Here is an 11887-nt window from a genome sequence, read left to right as displayed (position 1 = left end):
TATTTTCCAAATTATAATCGTGGATAGTCCCTTTGGTTTATCAAACCAAGTTTCTGTAAGTGTGCGTGTTGCCGCCGCACGCCGCAATTCGAGTTGTCCAAATTTCAACCAATCAGAGTGTAGGTCCAAAATAGGTTCAGCGATGTCTCCAAAATACATTCAATAAGTCCAAAAAGCAAACAAAAAATGTTTTACTCGAAATGCTTATAACAATTAAATGGTTAGATTATTTCCAAATTTCAATAGTACACTTTGTTAAGCATAAATTAAGGCACAACACAATCCTGAAACGAGCCAAATTAGTTAGACCGTTGATGAAAACAATGCGAAATATGTTGACGCTTTGCATAGTAGGTCCAAAATAGGGCCATATACCCTACTATCAAAAACAAACATTAACAAGATAAATGCAAATAAAAATTCTAAAACTAAAACAAGAAAAATATAAAACAAGTGAAGTAAAGTTTTTCGTAGAACATAAGCTGCTCAAAATTACCTCTTCAACAGGGTAAAAATAAAAATTTCGGGAATTTTGATTTTGGATAGCAGAGGGTTAAATCGTTAGCATTTTTAATCATTAAATCAAGATTTTTTTTGTGATTCCGCTGTGAAACTACTTTTCCAGTCTCGACAAAATGGCCTGCTATTCATCACCCGAAATAACAGTTCTGAAAATTAAAAGTGTAATGCAACGAGGTTCCCGAAGGTCACTACAACATCGATCCATCCGAGGTCGAGGGTTTCAAGATCAACAACCGATGAAGATTTACCAATACTGGGTCTAGCCGACACGGGCCGCGAGAAGATTCGGCAGTCTAAGCCGAGAGCTAGGAAGGCTCACCGCAAACGCGGTAAACGTTGATTTGTATTATTATAAAGAAAGTTTGAATTTAGATAAATATTGGCCAAGTAACAATTTCACGTTACAGTACAGTACTGAAAAGTTCAACTGTTTTGCAGATTTTTCTATTTTTATAGATTTTGATCCTAGAAAAAATTGTCTAATATAGATTTTTCTTAACTTGGCTGAACTAGACTATGATTGAACACTTTATAGCTGTACATCTGTACCTTACATTTATTTTGACGTTAGTGAATTAATAAATATATAGCAACAATGTTTTATTTAGCCTGATAATTCTCATAACTTCAAAATCTTCACAGTCTTTCACTGTTATAACTTTTTTTCAAGGATTTGTAAAAAACGTTACTTAATCCACCCTAAGGTGGTTGGCGCCTTCCTCACATTTAAAGATTGCTATCCAAAATGCAAAAAGTGCGTAAATAACACTTAAGTGCTTATAACTTTTGATAGGGTTGTCAGTTCTTCAATGTTTTGGACGCGTTGCAAAGGTCTTTTAAATATCTATCCAACGATAGGTCGCATGAAGGATCCAGGCAACGTTTTCATCAACATATCTGAGATCCGGCATCCAAAAAGCGTATAACTAACACTTAAGTGCTTATAACTTTTGATAGATTTGTCAGATCTTCAATGTCTTGGACGCGTTGGAAAGGTCTTTTAAAAACCTTTCTGAAAATGTATGGGTAATTCTCCGCCAACTCACACAGTAGTTGCCCCGACTCCTCTTCGATTTGCGTGAAACTTTGTCCTAAGGGGTAACTTTTGTCCCTGATCACGAAACCGAGGTCCGTTTTTTGATATCTCGTGACGGAGGGGCGGTACGACCCCTTCCATTTTTGAACATGTGAAAAAGAGGTGTTTTTCAATAATTTGCAGCCTGAAACGGTGATGAGATAGAAATTTGGTGTCAAAGGGACTTTTGTGTAAAATTAGACGCCCGATTTGATGGCGTACTCAGAATTCCAAATAAACGTATTTTTCATCGAAAAAAACACTAAAAAAGTTTTAAAAATTCTCCCATTTTCCGTTACTCGACTGTAAAAATTTTTGGAACATGTCATTTTATGGGAAATTTGGTGTTGTTTTCGAATCTACATTGTCCCAGAAGGGTCATTTTTTCATTTAGAACAAAAATTTTCATTTTAAAATTTCGTGTTTTTTCTAACTTTGCAGGGTTATTTTTTAGAGTGTAACAATGTTCTACAAAGTTGTAGAGCAGACAATTACAAAAAATTTGATATACAGACATAAGGGGTTTGCATATAAACATCACGAGTTATCGCGATTTTACGAAAAAAAGTTTTGAAAAAGTTGGTCGTCATCGATCATGGCCATTCATGGTCACCCGCGACAGACACGGACGACGAAACAAAGAGAAACGCAAAAAGTAACTTTTTCAAAACTTTGTTTTTTTGTTTGTTGAGGCCAAAACGGACAAAATCGGTTCAGCCAATGTCGAGATAATCGAGTGACAATGTTTTGATCAACCTCCCACCACACACACAGACATTTTCTCAGAATTTGAGTCGATAGGTATACATGAAGCTGGGTCTAGGAGGTCTGATTGAGAAGTTAATTTTTCGAGTGATTTTATAGCCTTTCCTCAGTAAAGTGAGGAAGGCAAAAATAAAGCATTGAAATTACAGGCCACATTTGAATGAAAAGAGTGCTTTAAAATACACTAGGCTCCTATCCAGTTGTTTTGCAATCTTAAGTTTCCAAAATTTCTAAGTATCGGTAAAAATTTTATTTTTTGCGCAAAAAAAAAATGTTTTTGCGGTGCTAAACATTGTAATTTTATAAAAGTTCAAAATAGTTTTAAACGAGCTCATACAATCTAAATATGATAATCAATGCAGAGAATTGTTTTGAGTTCTAGTTTTTGAAAAAAAATTTTTTGCCCCATGATTTTTCGAACCAATTTTGAAGAGGGGTGGAAGGGGGGGTGCAGCCTAAACTTTGAAAAATATTCGAAACGGCTTTACAAAAGGCAATTTAATTCAAAAAACTGCTAAATTTCAATGAAATCAGACGTGCAATTAACTTAACCTAATTTAAAAAGCCGGGAACCGTGATGTGTTTTTTCGGTTGCTTTTAGGCCCCCAAAACAACTCCACAAAATTTGGGAGCGTTTGGTTGCGTCCACACGTTGCGCAATGAATTTGAATTTTGTATGGGAATTAGTTTGGACAAACCTTCTTTTTAAAGTTTGATTTTTATCATTTTTATTTGCCACTAAATTCTTCAAACCAACACAATAGTGTTAAAATTGAGAAAATTATCTAAAATTTTCCCGAAGAAAGTATTGTGCTATCTTGCTTCTGTCAAAGGAAACAGGTCTAATACGTGATTTCCGAGTTAAAAACAAGTTGGTTTGAAAAAATAGTGGAAAATAAAAATGATTAAATCAAAATGTAAAAAAAAGATGGTTTTCCCATAATAATTCCCAAAATTAAAACGCAATGCGCAAAGTGTGGACGCAACCAACCGCTCCCAATATTTAAGGGGTTGTTTTGAGGCTCAAAAGGCATTAAAAACGTTGTTCTGTTTTGATTAGATCATTTTTCAAATTTTCCATATAACGACGAGTCAGTCTAATGGGTACCCCATGCACATAGGACCTTTTGAAAAAGCAAGCGAATTTTTTTCTATATTTGCATTTTTCTAAGTTTAAATATGGGTATGTGGTGCCATTAAGCCAGTGTGGCTAAATCCTTGTAGATAAATGGAAGAAACTAGTGGTTTGCTGTCAATAGTTGCCGAAAGCTATTACGTTGTTTTTCCTGAGTTTGTGTTAAACACCAGAAAACGGGTATGATTTAAATACATTAACGCTTGATATCCTTCAAATAACCGTTGAAAACCTGTCAACGACACACTCTTCAATTAAGGTCTGCCCTCTTAGTTCTACTTCCACCATCCCCACCCCTCCACTCAAGATGTCATCGTGTCAAATCGATAACCAACGGTTCTATATTTATGGAGAAGGGGGTGGTGGGGGGAAGTAAGATGAAAAAAAACCTAATTTAATTTCCTCATCGTCCAACAGAACGTGTTCAATTCCATTGATGGGTTTTCCAAAGTTGACCCTCCCCTCTTTAAAATTCCTGACCAACTTTTTTCCCTCACCGGAAGCATGACTTGTGATTAGATGAACAACGGAACACGGAAAATCGAACTGCAAATTCAAACAAGTCCTCCTTCCTGAATTTCACTTGAACGGGAAGATGACTTACTTCCCCCACCACCCTCCGTCCACTTTGACAGCTACACCAAACTGCGCCAAAGACCTGGGAAGGTGGAATTGTTGGTGCGTGAAAATTGATTCTTCTTCCTTCGTTTTTTTTTTATTTCTTGATTTTCGTCATTTTCCCGGTCGTTGGACGACCGCCGCCAACACTTCCGAGGTCAGAGAGCTTCCCCCGCTGCTCTTGGAAAACGAGGAAACAACTTAAGTACCTTACAATATCGAAATAAGGGAGTGGGGAAATGTGGGGTTATTTGCTCTTTTTGGAAACCTTGGCGTAAACAATTTTGTGCAGGAGTGCGTCCAGACTTGTAGAATGAAGGTTAGGATTGATTATGATTTCAAAAAAAAAAAAATGAATAAACAATGTCGTTCTTTTAATTTTAGCTATCTTTAAAATTTGGGAAGTGACAAACAAATTCTTGCCAACCTTTACGCCTAAAATCTTGTCCCCAAACCTTCATAAAGTCATCAACGGTGTGCTCCCTCATCGAATCCCGGGGGGTCGTTAAACGCTGAACAAATGTACAATTCATGGCGATCTTTCTGGCACCAAGGTGAGTTCCGACGGCGTGTCTTGTGTTCGTTTTCGACTGGCTTCCGGTGGTGCGGGACGCCTGGAAATTGCCACCATGGACACTCGGTCTCAGGGTGATGCCTTTGGGGAAAAGGTGAAGGGAACTCTGCCCTTGAGAGGGCTACTTAACGATGGGGTCGTTTGCTGAGGAACTCTGAAGTGAAGTACAGCAATCGTAACGAAGAAGCTAATAGAGTCTGGATTTTTTTTTTTTGTTGGACAAGTTGGAAGGAACTTAATTTGAGTCTTTTTCCTGGAAGTTGATGAAAACAATGAAATGATTTTCTGACACCAAAATCAGATGTTTCAACAAGACTTGTTATCATCACTATCTCCGTTTTGTTAGTGAGCAATTCCAGCTCAAATCAGGAATTTTTCTGGTACTTTTGTACCCGACCCTCTCCGATTTCAATGAAACTTTGTAGACATGTTATCCTAGGCCTATATAAGCCATTTTTGTGTATATGGAGCCAAAAGTACTCGAAAATAACATTTGAGAAGGGCGTAAGGGTTTTAAATATTTTTGTATTTTGTAATTTAAAAATTACTGTATCTCGAAGCCGTTGCGTCGTATCAAAAAGTGGTCAAAGACAAACATGTAGGAAATTGGACGGGCTTTCTGAAAAAATACACTGAACAATAATACACGCCACATCTATGAGATTTTTTGATTTTTAAGTCTAAAACTTAAATTTAAAGGTGATGTCACGATTTTTTTTTTCGTTCAAAATTTTTGAGGAAATAGCCTCAGATGTTACCAAAAGACTGACGAAAAATGCAGGATGGTATGTCACTCCTAAAAAAATACAAAAATCATTTACTAAAACAGTTTTTTTGAAAAGTGGTCTAAACGTCAAAATTTTTAAAAACCGGTAATGGCAATCGATTCTCCAGACAATTTTACATAAAAGTCTCCATATTGACCATGGTCCTATGCCCAATCCTTGGGAAGATACAGCGGTTTTAATAATAAAAATGTTGAAAAAACGTATTTTTTTGTGGTTTTTGGCAATTTCTATATGACAGACTTGGTTTTTCAGTCTCGTAAATATTTTTACCGGAAAGCTCGTCCAATTTCTCATAAGTTTGTCTTTGACAGCATTTCAATTGGATGTAAGGGCTTACAGATATAAGCTTATTTACTATCCAGGTTTCTACCACACTGAAAAAAATATTCTATTTTCAGTTATTAGCAATGTAGTTACATAGACATACCATCCTGCATTTTTCGTCAGTCTTTTGGTAACATTTTAGCGAATTTCCTCAAAAATTTTGAACGAAAAAAAATCGTGACATCACCTTTAAATTTAAGTTTTAGACTTAAAAATCAAAAAATCTCATAGATGTAGCGTGTATTTTTGTTTCAGTGTATTTTTTTCAGAGAGCCCGTCCAATTTCCTACAAGTTTGTCTTTGACCACTTTTTGATACGCCGCAACGGCTTCGAGATACAGTAATTTTTAAATTACAAAATACAAAAATATTTAAAACCCTTACGCCCTTCTCAAATGTTATTTTCGAATACTTTTGGCTCCATATACACAAAAATGGCTTATATAGGCCTAGGATAACATGTCTACAAAGTTTCATTGAAATCGGAGAGGGTCGGGTATAAAAGTACCAGAAAAAATCCTGATTTGAGCTGGAATTGCTCTAGTACCTTCTACCACCTTCCCTAGAAACCTTAAAAACCAGCCACAAAAAAAATCTAAAAAAGTTTACTGCCCCGAGTGAGGCTCGAACTCACGACCTTAAGATTATGAGACTTACGCGCTGCCAACTGCGCCATCGAGGCTTCGTGTCAGAGGCGAGAAATTAGCTAAACACACTTTGTTGCTCGAACAAATCAACAAAGTAAAAGTCCATCAACAATGATTCCAACAGGAATGGGAATAAAACGTAAACAAACTTTCTTATCAGCTCTCCAGCTCAAAACTATTCAATTGAATCGCAAAACAACGCTCAAAACTTCGTGGTGGTGGTCTTTGCTCATATCACACACCAAGGCAAGGTAGCAGCTGCCGCTGTTCACCGGTGGTGTGGCCACACCGATTTCGGGATGGGAAGAGAAACGGTGAAAAACAGAAACGACAAACTATTATTAGATTAAGAACAAACGTACAGAGACACCGTGTGGCGATGTGTGTGTTTGAGAATATGTGAGGAGAGAGAGTAAAAGTTCATTACTTTCCTATTGAAATATAATTCCAATGAGAATGGTGAGAACGGATTTTGAAAATGAGGCACATGTGGGTTAAATTATTCACTTTATTTTTAGTTTATTAAATTTGTTATACTGCTTAAAAATGCAAATTTCAAAAGGAATTTTAAAGCTGGAATTATTTTTTTCAAATAGTATTAATTTTTGCCTGTTTGACCTACAGTCATGCCTCGGTTTAGCACCGCATATGGGGAATGCAAAACCGAGGCGTGCATAACCGAGGCACAGAGCTTATGGGATTTTGGCTATATGGGAGACATTAACTTTAATCGTATGAAAAATCATGCAAACATAAAAAAATTATAGTGTTTCGAAATCGGGATGATGTCAGCTATCCATTAAAATTATTATTTCATGAATTTTTTTACAAAAATACGTATTTTTGAAAAGCATTTTTTTCTCTACAGAAACCAATATTATATTGTTATCGCAATATGGGTATCAAATGATCAGGTTTTTTTTCATACATTTTGGATGTAATAACAATATTTTAAAAAAATACTCAAAATTTTCACAAAACTACGACTTATCGAAAAAAATGCTCAAAATTTCCAATTTTACAATATGAGTATCAAACAATCGGGATTTTTTCATACATTTCGAATGTAATAACAACATTTTTAGAAAATACTCAAAATTTTCACAAAACTACGGCTTTTCGAAAAAAATACTCAAAATTTCAATTTTTACAATATGGGTATCAAACGATCGGGATATTTTCATACATTTCAAATGTAATAACAACATTATTAGAAAATACTAAAATTTTTCACAAAACTACGTATTTCCGAATAAAATACTCAAAATTTCCGTTTTTACAATGTGGGTATCGAACGATCGGGAGTTTTTCATACATTTCGAATGTAATAACAATATTTTTTGAAAATACTCAAAATTTTCACAAAACTACGTATTTCCGAAAAAACACTCAAAATTTCTGTTTTTACAATGTTGGTATCAAACGACCGGGATTTTTTCATACATTTCGAATGTAATAGCAACATTTTTAGAAAATAATCAAAATTTTAACAAAACTACGTATTTTTGAAAAAAATACTAAAAATTTCCGTTTTTTCAATGTGGGTATCAAACGATCGGGATTTTTTCATACATTTCGAAAGTAATTAAAAAAATGATAATACAGAGAAACCTCTTTTTATGCGGAAGCGTAACGCTTTTTATTTCGTCGATTTCTCTAAAACCATACAATATTTTTTTGATACCCATATTGTAGAAACTGAAATTTTGAAAAGTTTTACGAAAATACGTAGTTTTGTGAAAATTTTGAGTATTTTCAAAAAATATTGTTATTGCGTTCGAAATGTATAAAAAATCCCGATCGTTTGATACCCACATTGTTAAAACTGAAATTCTGAGAAGTTTTTCAAAAATACGTAGTTTTGTAACAAAAATTGAGTATATTCAAAAAATGTTGTTATTATAATGTATACATGTACAATGTATACATTCGAAATGTATGAAAAAATCCCGATCGTTTGATACCCACATTGTAAACACAAAAATTTTGAGTATTTTATTCGAAAATATGTAGTTTTGTGAAAATTTTTAGTATTTTCTAAAAATGTTGTTATTATAACCAAAATGTATGAAAAAACCTGACCATTTGAAATCCATATTGCAATATATTTTTGGTTTCTTTAGAGAAAAAAAAATGCATTTTCGAAACACAGGAAAAATACGTATTTTTGAGAAAATTTTTATGAAATAATAATTTTAGTAGATAACTGACATCACAGACAACAGATGTATATCATTGAACAAACAGCATTGAAAAACGTGTGTAAAAATTCAAACCAAAATACGTTGAAAAGAGCTAGAGTGTGCACCATCCGCCTAGATAGCGCCACTTCCAAAATCATGATGGCCTACAGTAGCAGAACGTTGGACCATCTAATCACTACATAAAACATTCCGTACGAACGACATCAGACCAATGTCTGACTGTCCTTCATCAGAGGGTTGCAATTTTACGCGCCAAAGAAGGTAAACAAAACGAAATCGGACATAACATGTGTAAAGGGACTGTTTTAAGTTGTCGCTTGAAAAATCGTTTTTGAATGAAATTTCTGTTAGGTTTTCGTTAATCTTTATGCATTTTTGCATTATTTTTAGTCAACTGGAATTATACAGAAAGGAATTTTCTATTTAAACGAGGTTAACATTTATTTTCTTTCGGAATTATTGAGCCTTTTTAATTGTTAAGTCAAGTATTCTCAGCCGCGACGGTGGCGCTGCCAAGCGTATCCTGTACACTCTAATTTCTTTGATGCAAGATTGTATGCAACGCATTTTTTTTAGTGCAACAGTGTTTACACACAAATTAGAGCCTAGATGTACATCTGTTCTCTGTGCTGACATCATCCCGATTCCAAAACACTGTAATTATTTGATGTTTGCATGATTTTTCATACGATTAAAGCCAATGTCTCCCATATAGCCAAAATCCCATAAGCTCTGTGCTTCAGTTAAGCACTGGGCCGTGCTTAACCGAGGCAGCTGAACTGTACAAAACCGGGGCAGTGCAAAACCGAGGCGTGCAAAACCGAGGCATGACTGTAAATGCCTCTTTTCAATTTTAAGTCACAGGTGCGACTTTGTTTGAAACGAATTGACAAATAACTTAATATGAACTTCATACTTATATCAAGGATTGGAATTTAATTTGAATTGAGCATCGGCAGACCATAACAATCAATGAATGTGGAAGAGAAAGCGAGGTTGAAAGCAAGACAATCTGAATTGATTTTATAAATGAAGGAGCATCTTCTCACACCCAATTCATCGTTTAGGAACCTCAAGCGAGTTATATGCTGCTGCGAAAAACACCAAGAATTCAACCGAAAGAGCAAGTTTTTCCCTCTATACTCCAACACGATGAGTTCAGGGAATTGAGATGTTCCAGGGTAAACTATCCCTTAACCTAAGGTAGTAGCAATTCGGGCAAGATTACAAGCAAGTTCAACAGCGAGAAGTCAAAGCAGGAGTCAGAAATCAAAACTCATTCAGCTCAACCGCGGTGGATTGTTTTTGGAGAAGGAGAGGAAAATTCGCCAGCTCATTCCGGGGACCAATAAGGGGAAAACCCCCGGGGAAGTTTCGGAAGAAAAATAACCATCCATCGTGGAAAGCTTTTATCCTTAATTAATGTCATCATCGACGATAATGGGCCACGGTCTTTGTGGTTTCGGGGGAAATGCCATAGTTTTATTTTTTTTATGTTGAGGGGGTTTTTCTGAAAACACTTTTTTAAGTTGTAAAAAGAATTGTTGATAAAACTTACCATTCCATTTTAAATGCAAATTTTGAAAATTTATTCTAAAACGGTTTCTGTCATAAAAGAAATCAATGCATGAACAAATTTTGCTAAACAGTGACAAATCACTAATTTTGCACTTTTTTGATCATGGCTCAACTGTTGAAAAAGGGCAGCATTTCAACGTAATTTGTGATAGTTTTGATAATTCACAATGCATTTTTTTTTTAATTTTAGGATCGTTTCTTAAATTTATGTCAGGTAAATTTTAGGAACAACTTTGATACTTAAAAAAAATTGGCCTCAACACAACTTTTTCAAGCACTCATTTTTTCTTCTTCCACCTCTCCAGCACTATCCAGCTCTTCTTTTTCCTCCAGATTCTCATCAAATTGGCATGCCTTGTGGTTTGGATTAATTCCTCCGATGAGAATGTAGTGGATCGCTGCAATGCATACTAAAATGAAATCAACATTTATTTGTAAATCGATTTATGGTTCAAACACAGATAGAAAATAACTTACAAATCATGGTGAAGGCAATCATAGAAGCGAAGAGTGTCATGCCCAAGAAGAGATTAATTGACTTGTGGGTCATCTCCAGCCAGGAGGTTTCAGCTTTATCCAGTTGTCGAACAAAAAAATTCAAACCTATCAAAAATCCAATCAGCAGGACTCCACCAACTCCGACGAATAACCCGACTACGAAGTAGAGATGAATTTTCTTGAAAGTGACGTTGTTCTGAATTTTGAGAAAAATAATAAAAAATTTGATAGATTCAATTCGCTTACATTATCAAAAAAAAAAATGTTTACCGATAAAAAACCAAACAGAAGAAATCCATTGGATATCAGCCAATACAGACCAAAAAGAAACACAATTACACGCGTACTCTCATCAGTAATAAGCTCCTTTTCATTGTATTCTGAAACCAAGAAAACTTAGTAACCTTCCGAACGGCAAATCACAAATTCTACGCACTCTCAACCCAATCTCTTCTGTACTTTAGCACCAAAATTGATCCTGCCAGGCTCAGCACGGTATAAATGAGCGCCAGAACATGGCAGATCCTCGGAGAGGGCTTGATCACTTCCAAAAACTTTTGCACCATTTTTCTTCCACTGGATTTAGAAAACATTTTCAACGATATTAGAGAGCACGCACAACCAACTTCCAGGAGGTCCGAACTGAACTGATCGGTGCATCGATTGCACTCTTGAACCGTGTCGTAGAGAGCATTTTATGACCTAGCTCAAAAGGCACTTGAAAACATGAGACAAAATGTTCAAACAAACGGGGATTGCATCAGTGTTGCATTTTTATCTCGCTCAGAACATGGACGAATGAAAAGGTAAGATATATTTTCGACCCCTTGGACGGTGGTTTGAAGCGTGTTTGTATGTGTGAGTGAAGGATCGTGGATTGATCGTGAAAGATCATGAAAGATCGTGAAAGATCATGGAAAAAGATCTGACTATAATTTTGAAAATATTTTCTTAAAATTATTCAAACATTCAAGACTTGATTATCCGAAGGTCTTGGCAAAATTTCACTTCGGATAACATCGACCAACAAAATTTCTGCGCAGGCTCAACTCGAGGGGAAGCATGAAGTTTGGGGTCCCTAGAAAACCTTACACTTTGAATTTTTCAAAAATATTTAGACAGAGCCGAATTGTTTTTCTCCAAAGTTTGTATGGAGAAC

The 11887-nt window shown here is 35.4% G+C and overlaps 1 protein-coding gene and 1 non-coding gene across 2 annotated transcripts; both read right to left on the bottom strand.

Moving 5' to 3' along the window:
- Positions 1-6410: 6410 nt before the first annotated feature.
- On the bottom strand, positions 6411-6483 carry Trnam-cau. Its single transcript has one exon. It is a non-coding gene; the product is annotated as a tRNA-Met (tRNA).
- Positions 6484-10500: 4017 nt separating this feature from the next.
- Positions 10501-11311, bottom strand: LOC119770582. The gene is made up of 4 exons (XM_038265754.1): positions 11165-11311; positions 10999-11108; positions 10708-10924; positions 10501-10640 (listed from the first exon to the last, which is right to left on the bottom strand). Exons 1-4 carry the CDS (start codon positions 11292-11294, stop codon positions 10501-10503), a joined length of 597 nt encoding a protein of 198 aa, XP_038121682.1. The 5' UTR covers positions 11295-11311.
- Positions 11312-11887: the final 576 nt, after the last annotated feature.

This window comes from Culex quinquefasciatus, chromosome 1 (assembly GCF_015732765.1).
Source record: "Culex quinquefasciatus strain JHB chromosome 1, VPISU_Cqui_1.0_pri_paternal, whole genome shotgun sequence".
Classification (NCBI taxonomy): Eukaryota; Metazoa; Arthropoda; class Insecta; order Diptera; family Culicidae; genus Culex; species Culex quinquefasciatus.
The sequence above is the reverse complement of the archived record's forward strand: the minus strand, read 5'-3'. Positions and strand labels throughout refer to the sequence as shown.

What these genes read in the sequence shown, in the direction of transcription:
- LOC119770582 (XM_038265754.1), bottom strand. Translation starts at nt 11,294, where the DNA reads ATGGTGCAAAAGTTTTTGGAAGTGATCAAGCCCTCTCCGAGGATCTGC. An exon ending in CAGAAGAGATTGGGTTGAGA is followed by an intron (nt 11,109 to 11,164) that starts GTGCGTAGAATT and finishes TCTTGGTTTCAG; the next exon opens with AATACAATGAAAAGGAGCTT. An exon ending in TTCTGTTTGGTTTTTTATCG is followed by an intron (nt 10,925 to 10,998) that starts GTAAACATTTTT and finishes CTCAAAATTCAG; the next exon opens with AACAACGTCACTTTCAAGAA.